This window comes from Nipponia nippon, unplaced genomic scaffold (genome assembly GCF_047370975.1).
Source record: "Nipponia nippon isolate SJK-2023a ecotype South Korea unplaced genomic scaffold, ASM4737097v1 scaffold_6, whole genome shotgun sequence".
Taxonomy (NCBI): domain Eukaryota; kingdom Metazoa; phylum Chordata; class Aves; order Pelecaniformes; family Threskiornithidae; genus Nipponia; species Nipponia nippon.
Window position 1 is genome coordinate 59,801,172 of NW_028262380.1, and position 10,748 is coordinate 59,811,919.

Consider the following 10,748-nt stretch of genomic DNA (forward strand, 5'->3'; position numbering starts at 1 on the left):
GACCGGACGGGAGGGGAGGGGAGGGGAGGGGAGGGGAGGGAGGAACGGGCGGGACAGCAGAAACCTCCCGTTTCTCCCCGGGACGGAGCCGGGATCTCGCTGCAAACCCAGCCGCCCCCCGCGGCAGCGGCACAGGCCGGTGACCGGCAGCCCCGGGCCGGGGCTGGCACCGCGCCAGGGCCAGCGGGATCCGGGCCGGGCCCCGACGGCGCCCGCCAGCCCCGAGGGACGCGCGCCGGCACCCGCAGCCGCCCCCGGCGCTGCCCCTCTCGCACCGGGACCCCCCCTCCGCCGAGGGGAGCCCCCCGGGGCAGCACCGCCCTGCCCGTCCCTCGGCCGGTCCCCCGGGCGGCGCAGGCGAGGCCGCGGGGCCGTGCCGGGGGGCGGGGAAGGCGCCTCCCGGCGCCGGGGCGAGGAGCGCCCGGAGGCGGCGGCCGAGCGGGCCCGCGCGGTGGGGCCGGGGCATCGTCGGTGCCGCGGGAGGAGCCGGGCCCCCGCGGGGACCCCGGGGACGGAGGGGCGGGCAGGGCCATGGGCCCTGTCCCCGGCCGTGGGAGCGGGGTGCCGGGGCTGCTGTGCCCCGGGGGCGCCTGCCCGGGGCCGCCCCTGGGTGCCGGCAAGAGCCCCCCGGCCGAGAGCCGGGGTCCGGCCCCGGGAGGGGACGGGGGCAGCACCGCGCTGCCTGGGGGGAGAGGCCGGGCCCGCACCGGCACCGCGGCGGCCGCCTGCAGGCGGGCACGGACCCGAGCTCCGGGCAGCACCGAGCGGGCAGCGGCCGCTGCCCCCGCTCCCGCACCGGAGCCAGCGAGCGGGGGGAGAAGGGAGGAAGCGGCGCCGCTCGGCCCCGTTTTGCCCCGGTTTCCCTCGCCCGGGGCCGTACCGGGACCCCGCCCGGGGCGGCCGGGAGACGGCGTCGCCCCCGGTTCCCGCCCGCCGGCTGCGGCCGCGCCGCGCCGGGAGCCTCAGCGCCGCGGCCGGAGCCGCCCCGGAAGAGCCCCGGGGAGACGGGACGGGAGCCCCGGGCCCGGCGCGGCTGCAGCCGGTGCTCGGCACAGCGGCTACCTCGCCCCGGCCCCGGCCCCGGCCCCGGCCCCGGCCCGGAGCACGCCCGGGGCGCCGGCGTCCGCTGGGCCCAGGGCGGAGAGAGACGCGGCGGCGGCGGCACCGGGAGCAGCCGCGGCGGGGAAGCAGCCCCAGCGCGGCCCCCGGGCCGCCCGGAGACGGGACCCGAGGGCCCCGGGCCCAGCAGGGCCCCGCCGGCAGCAGCCCCGCGACCCCGCTCCCGCTGCGCCTCCCGCGGCGGCGGCGCCCCCTGGCGGCCGCGGGGGGATCTGAAGGCCCGGGGCCGCCGCGCCCCTGCCCCGCACGGTGGCGCCCCCTGGCGGGCGGGGAGCGGCCCCGCAGCCCCTGGTACCGGTACCGGCACCGACGACCCCGCCGCGGCGCCCGTGCGCGGCCCACCGGGCCCTTCGGCCGCGTCCCGCCTGCCCCCGCCCCGCGGCGCCGCCGCCCTCCCGATCGCATCTCCGATGCCTCCCCGGGGGGGGGCCACTCCAAAACCGCCCCACGCCGCGGCTGCTGGCCCTTTAAACCCGCTTCCCGTCCTCAGTGCCCCTTGGCCGAGCCGGCTTTCGTTAACCATTACCGCTCGGGGAGGGCCGGGCGGGCGGAGGCGCCGAGGCTCCCGGGCCAGCAGCGCGGCCGGTCGGCGCCCGCAGGACCCCGGCAGGTAGGGCCGGCGGCGGGGCTGGGGGGCCCGGGTGGCGGAGCCGTCCCCGCCGCCGCCAGCCCCGCCATGGAGGGGCCGAAGCAGGGGGAGAGGCGCGGCCGGGCGGGAGGAGAGGCGATGCCGGGCTCCGTTCCGGCCCCTCAGGGCTCCGCGGCGGCGCCCTGCCGGGGAGCGGGGCATCCCCCCGCCGGCGCCACCTGCTCCGGGGTGGCCCTGGCCTGACGGGGCGCTGCCCCGGGCTCGGTCCCGCCGCAGGATCCAGCCGGTGCCGAGGGGACCCGCCGTCGGCCATGGGGGGGAACGACGTGGTCAGGGAGGAGCTGGGCAGCCTCCACGGCATCCCCCTCTACAAGAGCTTCGTCGAGGGCTGGCCACAGGTGGAGGCTTTCCAAGCCCGGCTGGATGACCTGCTCATCGCCACCTACCCCAAATCGGGTGAGTGGTCCTGGGGAGGGGCGCAGGGGGGACGGGGGGACGCCAGCCCTTGCGACGCTGTCCCTGTGCTGCAGGCACGACGTGGCTGAGCGAGATCCTGGACATGATCTACCACGACGGCGATGTGGAGAAGTGCCGCCGGGATGCCATCTTCAACCGGGTGCCCTTCCTGGAAATGAAGGCCCCCGAGCTGCCGAGCGGTGAGCCCCCCAGCCCGGCTGTCCCTCTGGCTTGAGTGGGGAGGGGGCTGAGTTGGGGCGGGGGGGAGGGTGCTGGGGCTCCCACTGCTAACCCCCCCGTCCCACAGGTGTCGACCTGCTGGACAAAACCCCGTCCCCGCGGCTGGTGAAGACCCATCTCCCGGTCCAGCTCCTCCCGACCTCCTTCTGGGACAAGGGCTGCAAGGTAACGCTGCGGGTGCCCCCCGTCTGGGTGGCAGGGAGGTGGCACCGCTCTGCACCCCCCAACCACATCCTCGGCTCTCCCCAGGTCATCTACATGGCCCGCAACCCCAAGGATGTCGTCGTCTCCTACTACTACTTCTACCAGATGGCCAAGATGCATCCCGACCCCGGCACGCTGGGCGAGTTCCTGGAGACCTTCATGGCTGGCAAAGGTGGGGGCTGAGCCCCAGGGTGCCCACCCCAAAACGCCAGCGGGGAGGGAGTCCCCCACCACCCCACTTTTCAGCTAACCCCTTGATCGCATCCCACAGCGGCCTACGGGTCCTGGTATGAGCATGTGCGGGGCTGGTGGGAGAAGAAGCAGGAGAAGCAGCTCCTCTATCTCTTCTATGAGGACATGAAGAAGGTGAGGGTGGAATGGAGGGGAGGGTGCCCCTGTTGCCCCCCCCCCAGCCCTTTTGGCAGCCTCCCCATGTCAGCCACCCCACAGGACCCGCGGCGGGAGGTGCAGAAGATCCTGCAGTTCCTGGGCAAGAAGGTGTCGGAGGAGACGGTGGAGAGGATCCTCCACCACACCTCCTTCCAGGAGATGAAGAAGAACCCTGCCGCCAACTACGAGACCATGCCCACCAACCTGATGGACCACAGCCTCTCCCCCTTCCTCCGGAAAGGTGGGGTTTGGCCAGCGGCGGAGGGCTTGGGAGGGGTGTCCCCCGGCTCTATTGCAGCCCCCATCCATGGCTGCAAATATTTCAGGGGTGTCAGGATTTGCCCCACTCACTGTCTTGCCCCCAGGGATCTCCGGGGACTGGAAGAACCACTTCACTGTGGCCCAGAATGAGCGCTTCGACCAGCACTACCGGCAGCACATGGCGGGCTCTGACCTCCACTTCCAGATGGAGGTGTGAGGGGCTCGTCCCCCTTCCCAGGGGGCTCTGCTTCTCCCTGCCCCCCTGGTGGGGAGGGTGGTTCCGGCTGGAGCATCCCCGTGACAATTCGCTATTCCCCCTGTAATAAATTGGGATAACTGGAGGGCGAGCCATTTCCTGTGGGGAAAGGTGGGGGGGCTGAACCCCCCGAATCCCAGGCAGCAGCCGGGGGCACCCCCATGCTTAGCGGAAGGGAGGGTGGGCGCGTGTGGTGGATTTTTAGCCAGCGGTGGTCAGCCAGCACCAGGGGTGGGCATCCTCCCAAAACCCACCGCTGGCCACCCCAGCCCCACCCTACCAAGGCGTCCGGAGGGAGCAAAGATTGGCAATGAGTGGAAAAACCCCAAAGCACTGGCAAAACCGCTGACCCCACAGCTCTTGCGTGAGCAGGAGCTTTCATGCCTCGAGGTTGTGGCAAGTTTCTTGACAGAGCAGGCGGTGGCGGGGCTCGCCCCAGGCTCCCTGGCCCAGCTGGAGCTCGTCAGCCCAAGCTTTGTGGAGCAAAGGTGAAGGGAAACACCTCCCTGCCAGCGTATTGCCGCGCTCGGCAGCATCGCTGTCCTTGCTGGATAAGGAACCCACCCTGCAACCTCCGGCCCGGCCGCACTGAGCCCTTGCTGGGGATGGCTGGAGCAAACCAGTCCCCATCCCACTGGGAGCAAGGGTTTGCTCTGGAGCCCCGGATTCCCCAGCTTCCAGCCTGTTCTTAAGTTTTGTGCTGGTTTTGGCTGGGATAGAGTTAATTTTCTTCGTAGTAGCTATTATCGGGCTAGGTTTTGGATTTGTGCTGGAAACGGTGTTGATAACACAGGGATGTTTTCGTTATTGCTGAGCAGGGCTCACACAGAGTCAAGGCCTTTTCTGCTTCTCACCCCACCCCACCAGGGAGCGGGCTGGGGGGGCGCAAGAAGCTGGGAGGGAGCACAGCCAGGACAGCTGACCCCAACTGACCAAAGGGCTATGCCATACCATGTGACGTCATGCTCAGCATATAAAGCTGGGGGAAGAAGAAGGAGGGGGGGGACGTTCAGTTAGGGCTAAACCACGAGAGGTTTCCAAGATTGCACCTTTTTGGCAAGGCAGCCTCGTGGGGTTGTTTCATTCCCAAAGAGATGCAACCCAGATCCGACTCCTGAAGAGCAGCAGCGCGATGAGGGGAGCTCTCCCACAGGAATAAATCCTTTCCGCGCATTTATTTAAAAGCCGACGGAGATCTCCGTGCTCCCCCCGCTCCTGGCTTTGCCTGCGGGGTTGCACACGCAGCCGATTGCGCTGGCGTACGGACAGAGGGACGGGCGGGGGCACGGCCCTGCCTGCAGGACACCCCGAGGCCCGACACGCGTGTCCTGCCTCGGCGGGAGCGCGGCCCTGGGGACAGGGCACGGACGCCTTCCCCGCGGTTGCCGACAGGCAGGCGGCTCCCCCCGCCCGGCTGCCCTCCCTCCGGCCTCCCCGCTCCCTCCCCGCTCCCCTCCCGGCTCCCCTCCCGGCTCCCCTCCCGGCTCCCTCCCGGCTCGCCTTCGCCCCTGGGAAGCAGGTGCGGAGCACTTCACCGCCGCCGACGCCTTTAAATCCTTTTCCCAGAAGCACGGCGTGGGCTGCGCTCCTGCTTCGCAACCCTGCAAACTTTGGACCCGTATTTGAGTGCCTGCGGGGGGGGGACACACACGACCGAAGCCTGACCCCCGCACCCCGCTAGCGAGGAGCCGGGGGCGCCCACGGGGATGACCCCCGGCTGGGGAGAGGGTGATGCGCAGACCCCCCGGGACGTGGGTGGGGATTTGCTCCCCGGTTTGCCTCCGCAGGCGGCGAGGGCAGCTGGGGTTTCCGCGCCCCCCCCCCCCCCCCATCTGTGTGTTCACCAGGAGGGCGCTGAGCACGGCGCAGCTCATCACAGGCGCCTGGGAACCCTTCCCAGAGGGGCCGCGTCCCCATCCCCGCTCCCCCCCCGCTTCCCCGGCGCCGGGTCCGTCCCTCCCCGCCGAGGTCCCCCGGCCTCCCGCAGCGCCAGGCGCCTCCCCGCGCCTCCATCGCCGCGCCGGGAGGCCCCGGGCCCGCCCCGCCTCCCCCCGCCTCCCCCCGCCGCCGCGCCCGAGGAGCAGGCAGGTAACGGGGGGACCCCGGCCACCGTCCGGGGGGGTTGCGGGGGGCTCGGAGGGGCTCGGTGTCCCCGCAAGGCCCCGGGAGAGGGAGGCGAGCCACAAAGCCGCCTCCAAAAATCCCAGCGCGAGGGTTCCGCAGCCGGTTTCAGGCAGCAAAGCCCCTGCGAGCTTTTACACCCCGGGAACAGCGCTGCCAGCTTGGTACGGGCAGCTGCCCGCTGCCTGCGCTGACCTGAGCCCCCCCAGGGCCGGCTGTGCCCCGCCACGCTCCCTGCACCGCCAGCCGGCCCCCAAAACCCCTGCGGGAGGCAGGAGCCACCTCCCCATGCCAGCGAGCAGGGGATGGTTTCCTTCCCATGGCCGGGATGGCTGGGCTCAGCAGGACTTTGGGGACCCCCGGGGGATGAGGTGGCTCCGTGATGCTCCCCGCTGCCAGCCAGCCCCCCACGCATCCCTGTCCCCAGCAGGATGGCCGATCCGGACACCTACCTCCGGCAGCCCTGGCGCATGGTGCACGGCATCCCCATGGTCAGCGCCTTCGCCCACGACTGGGAGCGGGTCGACACCTTCCAGAGCCGCCCTGAGGACATCGTGGTGGTCACCTTCCCCAAATCCGGTGAGCGTCCCCAGGCACTGGAGAGGGACCGCGCTCAGGAAGGGAGGCACCAGCCTGCAGCCCCCTGGGCTGGGACTTGGGGGGATGCCAAAAGGCAATGCCGGCGGACGGTGCCCCTCTGGTGCCCGAGATGGGGCTCCGGTGGGGATGGCGCCAGCTGGACACCAGCCTCTGCTCGCCAGGCACCACCTGGGTCAGCGAGATCGTGGACATGATCTTGAAAGGCGGTGACGCCGAAAAATGCAAACGGGATGCCATTGTCAACCGGGTGCCCATGCTGGAGTTCGCCGCCCCTGGGAAGATGCCGGCAGGTAGCAGGGTGGCAGGGGGCAGCGAGTGTCAGATGCAGGGCAGGCTTGGTTTTTTTTGGGGGGGGTGGCACCCCGCTGGCAGTGGGAGCGCTCCCGGGGGAAATCTCCTTTGCAGGCACGGAGCAGCTGGAGGCCATGGCGTCCCCTCGCATCATCAAGACCCACATCCCAGCTTGCATCTTGCCCAAATCCTTCTGGGAAAACCGCTGCAAGGTGACAGGCTGGAGGGGATGCACCTGGAGGGACCAGCAGAGATAAGGGGGGGACCTGCCCCACCAGGACCTTGCAAGTCCCTACATATCACCAAGCTCTCCACAGATGATCTACGTGGGGCGCAACGCCAAGGACGTGGCCGTCTCCTTCTACCACTTTGACCTGATGAACAAGCTGCACCCGCACCCCGGGACGTGGGCCCAGTACCTGGAGGAGTTCATGGCTGGCAGAGGTGGGACAGGGCACCCGTGGGTGCATGTGGGGACCCTGTGGGGTACTGTCACCCACTGACACCCCCCTGGCTGCTCTCCCCACACAGTGGCATATGGCTCCTGGTACGACCACGTCAAGGACTACTGGGAGCGGAGGAAGGATCACCCCATCCTCTACCTCTTCTACGAGGACCTGAAGGAGGTGAGAGACCGGGGTGGATGGTGGTGTGGGGTCTGGGGGGGTGGCCGGAGGGGTGAGCATGGGCCTGCGTCCCGCAGGACCTCCGTCGGGAGATTGCCAAGGTGGCCCAGTTCCTGGGGCGGGAGCTGCCGGAGGCAGCGCTGGACGCCATCACCCGACACACCTCCTTCGAGGCCATGCGGGACAACCCCACCACCAACTACAGCATGGTGCCCTCCCACCTCATGGACCAGGGCATCTCCCCCTTCATGCGCAAAGGTGAGCGGCTCCGGGGGGCTCCCAGTGCATCGTCCCCCCCGGCCCCTGCTGAGCCCTGTCTCTCCCGGCCCCAGGCACCGCTGGAGACTGGAAGAACCACTTCACCGTGGCCCAGAGCGAGCGCTTTGACCAGGACTACGCACAGAAGATGTTGGGCACCGACCTGTGCTTCCGCACCCAGATCTGAGGAGGCACCGCTGGATGCCCCCCAAATGCGACCTGTGCCGATGGCACCGCCACCGCGCTGGGGGCTCCTTCCTCTCTCCTGGGACTGCTGGCGAGAAATAAAACGCCCTCCCTGGCCCTGCCACGGGATGCTCACTGCCCCGTGCCTGCACTGACCCCACCACAGCCGTCCCCCCGGGGCCGCTGGCCTCTCCTCGGGTTGGGGACAAGCCAGTGCCACCCCACGTCCCCTCGGCCACCGTGCAGGGGGGATTGCCACGGGCAGCTCTCAGGATCGCAGAGGATTTTGGCAAAACCGCGTGTGGGGAAGGTGCCACCTGGGCGCGGGCAGCGAACGGTGGCCTCCCCGTCCCCACGCAGGGGAACATGTCTTGGGACCGAGCTGTGGGTGGGAGCGGGGCTGGTGGGAAGATGTCCGCCAAGGCCCCGCCGGAAGATCAGTCAGTGGCCGCCAGCTTCTCCCCGTTCTCGCTCCTCCCTCCTGGCAGCCGCAGCGCTCCAAACACCGCTGCCCTCGCCCGCCCTGCCTCTTCCCCTCTCCTCCCTGTACAAACACTCGCGGGGCCCCGCGTCTCCCTGTCCGCTGTGGTCGCCCTCCCTGAGTCGCCCTCCCGGCGCAGAGCGGCACGGCGTTAGGTGAGCTGGGTGCCCCGGGGTGTCCTGTGGGTGCCCTGTCCATGCTCAGCTGCTCGGGGCCGCACGCTGCAGGGTCCAGGGTGGTGGGTTTGGGGTACTTCGGGGTGCAGACAGCACCTCTAAACCTCCCCCTGGGCTGGGGGCTGTTGTGATAACCCCAGGGAGCCGGTTCCCTGCTCCCCTGGGGTGCTGAGGCGGGGGGAGAGGTGCCTGGTCTGGGTGACACTGGCACCCCGTGGGCACCCCCAGCCCTCGCTGGGGCCATGGTGATCTCTGGTCCCTGCGCTGGCGGTGTCACTGCCGCTCCCCGGGCAGGCATGGTGCCAGGTGCCCACGCTGCCCTGGCCTGAAGCCACCCTGGGAGGGCAAGGGCCACCCTTCTCACCGCTGCCAGACCCCGCCGCGTCTCTGTCCCCAGCAGGATGGCCGATCCGGACACCTACCTGCGGCAGCCCTGGCGCATGGTGCACGGCATCCCCATGGTCAACGCCTTCGCCCACGACTGGGATCGGGTTGACACCTTCCAGAGCCGCCCCGAGGACATCGTGGTGGTCACCTTCCCCAAATCCGGTGAGCGTCCCCAAGCCCACCAGACGTGGTGGTGCTGGGTGGGTGAGTGTGTTTGCATGGCTGGGACCTGCTGCCGGAGGGACTCAGCACAGTTGGAGCTGTCAGGACAGAGCCATGCAGGATTTCCCTTCACCCCCATGGTGCCCGATCAGGGTCCGGGGGGTTGTCAGTGCTGAGCCCCTCAACGCCGCCCTGGCTGCCCCCCTGGCGGGATGCTTTCCTCAGGCACCACCTGGGTCAGCGAGATCGTGGACATGGTCCTGCAAGGCGGCGACCCCGAGAAGTGCAAGCGGGACATTATCACGAAGAGGGTGCCCATGCTGGAGTTCTCTGCCCCTGGGGAGATGCCAGCAGGTAGCGGGGTGTAGGGGCTTGGCTGTGGGCACCCCACCCAGGGCTGAGCCCGGGAGCACTCTGGTGAGTGCCCGCTGGGGACGTGCTTTGGGGTCCTCCAGGGACAGACCTGCTGGCCACCATGCCCTCACCCCGCGTGGTGAAGACCCACCTGCCCGCACATATCCTGCCCAAATCCTTCTGGGAAAACCGCTGCAAGGTAACCCCCAACCCTGGTCTCTGCCCTGGGGGGCATTGCAGCCCCCCTGTTCCCCCAGAGCAGGAGATGCTGCTCCTTCCAGCATCCTAAGTGCCATCAGGAGACCTAGGGGCTGGAGCATCCCCCCTGTTGGGGGTCCTGGGGCTGCTTCTCGTACCCCACGGCCCCTCTGCAGATGATCTACGTGGGGCGCAACGCCAAGGACGTGGCCGTCTCCTTCTACCACTTTGACCTGATGAACAAGTTCCAGCCGCACCCCGGGACGTGGGCCCAGTACCTGGAGGAGTTCATGGCTGGCAGAGGTGGGACAGGGCACCCGTGGGTGCATGTGGGGACCCTGTGGGGTACTGTCACCCACTGACACCCCCCCGGCTGCTCTCCCCACACAGTGGCATATGGCTCCTGGTACGACCACGTCAAGGACTACTGGGAGCGGAGGAAGGATCACCCCATCCTCTACCTCTTCTACGAGGACCTGAAGGAGGTGAGGGACCGGGGTGGATAGTGGTGTGGGGTCTGGGGGGGTGGCCGGAGGGGTGAGCATGGGCCTGCGTCCCGCAGGACCTCCGTCGGGAGATTGCCAAGGTGGCCCAGTTCCTGGGGCAGGAGCTGCCGGAGGCAGCGCTGGACGCCATCACCCGACACACCTCCTTCGAGGCCATGCGGGACAACCCCACCACCAACTACAGCATGGTGCCCTCCCACCTCATGGACCAGGGCATCTCCCCCTTCATGCGCAAAGGTGAGCGGCTCCGGGGGGCTCCCAGTGCATCGTCCCCCCCGGCCCCTGCTGAGCCCTGTCTCTCCCGGCCCCAGGCACCGCTGGAGACTGGAAGAACCACTTCACCGTGGCCCAGAGCGAGCGCTTTGACCAGGACTACGCACAGAAGATGTTGGGCACCGACCTGTGCTTCCGCACCCAGATCTGAGGCAGCGCCATTGCATGCCCACCCCTGCCAATCCTGCTCCCCGGCAGCAGCCCAGCACTGCCCCAGCTTGCCTGCGTCTCACCGGCCTCCCCACACTGGAGGGACTTGTGCAAAAATAAAAAGAGTTTTATTTCTGCGTCTTCCTCCCAAATTTGCACCTGTGTGAAAGCTGCTGCATTGCTTCAAAGTGCTGCGGAGCCTCATCCCACCTCGCATCGCCCCAGCCCCGCGTTGCCCGTCCAGGACATGCGTATGATATGCCTGTGTGCCTTTTTTTTGAGGAATAAAAAAGCCAATACATGGTACAGAGGTGTTTCCAGCATGTGACGAATAAAAGTTGTTAGCAGCTTCCACGTGCACATCTCTACCATGGCCAGGGCTGACACAGGGTCCCGCAGCCACCATCTCCTACCTCAGAAACCCCTCTGCTGATGTCACACTTTGGGGGGGGGACGGGACGGGA

The 10,748-nt window shown here is 69.1% G+C and overlaps 3 protein-coding genes across 5 annotated transcripts; all 3 read left to right on the top strand.

The window, feature by feature from the left end:
• Positions 1-1,499: 1,499 nt before the first annotated feature.
• Positions 1,500-3,600, top strand: LOC104021150 (sulfotransferase 1 family member D1). The gene is made up of 8 exons (XM_087736361.1): positions 1,500-1,729; positions 1,985-2,164; positions 2,239-2,364; positions 2,472-2,569; positions 2,654-2,780; positions 2,880-2,974; positions 3,059-3,239; positions 3,364-3,600. Exons 2-8 carry the CDS (start codon positions 2,020-2,022, stop codon positions 3,474-3,476), a joined length of 885 nt encoding a protein of 294 aa, XP_087592487.1. The 5' UTR covers positions 1,500-1,729; positions 1,985-2,019; the 3' UTR covers positions 3,477-3,600.
• Positions 3,601-5,562: 1,962 nt separating this feature from the next.
• LOC104021148 (sulfotransferase 1B1) lies at positions 5,563-7,735 on the top strand. Of its 2 annotated transcripts, none has more exons than XM_087737295.1 (8): positions 5,563-5,603; positions 6,064-6,215; positions 6,398-6,526; positions 6,642-6,739; positions 6,845-6,971; positions 7,059-7,153; positions 7,231-7,411; positions 7,486-7,735. In XM_087737295.1, the coding sequence occupies exons 2-8, from the start codon at positions 6,068-6,070 to the stop codon at positions 7,596-7,598; spliced, it is 891 nt and encodes a 296-aa protein (XP_087593421.1). In that variant the 5' UTR covers positions 5,563-5,603; positions 6,064-6,067; the 3' UTR covers positions 7,599-7,735. The 2 variants fall into 2 exon arrangements, with proteins under 2 accessions (XP_087593421.1, XP_087593422.1); XM_087737296.1 differs by having other exon boundaries at positions 5,566-5,603; positions 6,067-6,215.
• On the top strand, positions 7,735-10,636 carry LOC104021147 (sulfotransferase 1B1). Of its 2 annotated transcripts, none has more exons than XM_087737293.1 (8): positions 7,735-8,233; positions 8,652-8,803; positions 9,029-9,157; positions 9,259-9,356; positions 9,532-9,658; positions 9,746-9,840; positions 9,918-10,098; positions 10,173-10,636. In XM_087737293.1, the coding sequence occupies exons 2-8, from the start codon at positions 8,656-8,658 to the stop codon at positions 10,283-10,285; spliced, it is 891 nt and encodes a 296-aa protein (XP_087593419.1). In that variant the 5' UTR covers positions 7,735-8,233; positions 8,652-8,655; the 3' UTR covers positions 10,286-10,636. The 2 variants fall into 2 exon arrangements, with proteins under 2 accessions (XP_087593419.1, XP_009472917.2); XM_009474642.2 differs by having other exon boundaries at positions 8,655-8,803.
• The last annotated feature ends 112 nt before the right edge of the window (positions 10,637-10,748 follow it).

Coding starts and splice junctions, on each gene's coding strand:
- LOC104021148 (XM_087737295.1), top strand. CDS start 6,068: ATGGCCGATCCGGACACCTACCTCCGGCAGCCCTGGCGCATGGTGCAC. Junction 6,740..6,844: donor TCTGGGAAAACCGCTGCAAG/GTGACAGGCTGG, acceptor AGCTCTCCACAG/ATGATCTACGTGGGGCGCAA. Junction 6,972..7,058: donor GGAGTTCATGGCTGGCAGAG/GTGGGACAGGGC, acceptor CTCCCCACACAG/TGGCATATGGCTCCTGGTAC.
- LOC104021150 (XM_087736361.1), top strand. CDS start 2,020: ATGGGGGGGAACGACGTGGTCAGGGAGGAGCTGGGCAGCCTCCACGGC. Junction 2,365..2,471: donor GGCCCCCGAGCTGCCGAGCG/GTGAGCCCCCCA, acceptor CCCGTCCCACAG/GTGTCGACCTGCTGGACAAA. Junction 3,240..3,363: donor CTCCCCCTTCCTCCGGAAAG/GTGGGGTTTGGC, acceptor TCTTGCCCCCAG/GGATCTCCGGGGACTGGAAG.
- LOC104021147 (XM_087737293.1), top strand. CDS start 8,656: ATGGCCGATCCGGACACCTACCTGCGGCAGCCCTGGCGCATGGTGCAC. Junction 9,158..9,258: donor CCCTGGGGAGATGCCAGCAG/GTAGCGGGGTGT, acceptor GGGGTCCTCCAG/GGACAGACCTGCTGGCCACC. Junction 9,841..9,917: donor TCTACGAGGACCTGAAGGAG/GTGAGGGACCGG, acceptor TGCGTCCCGCAG/GACCTCCGTCGGGAGATTGC.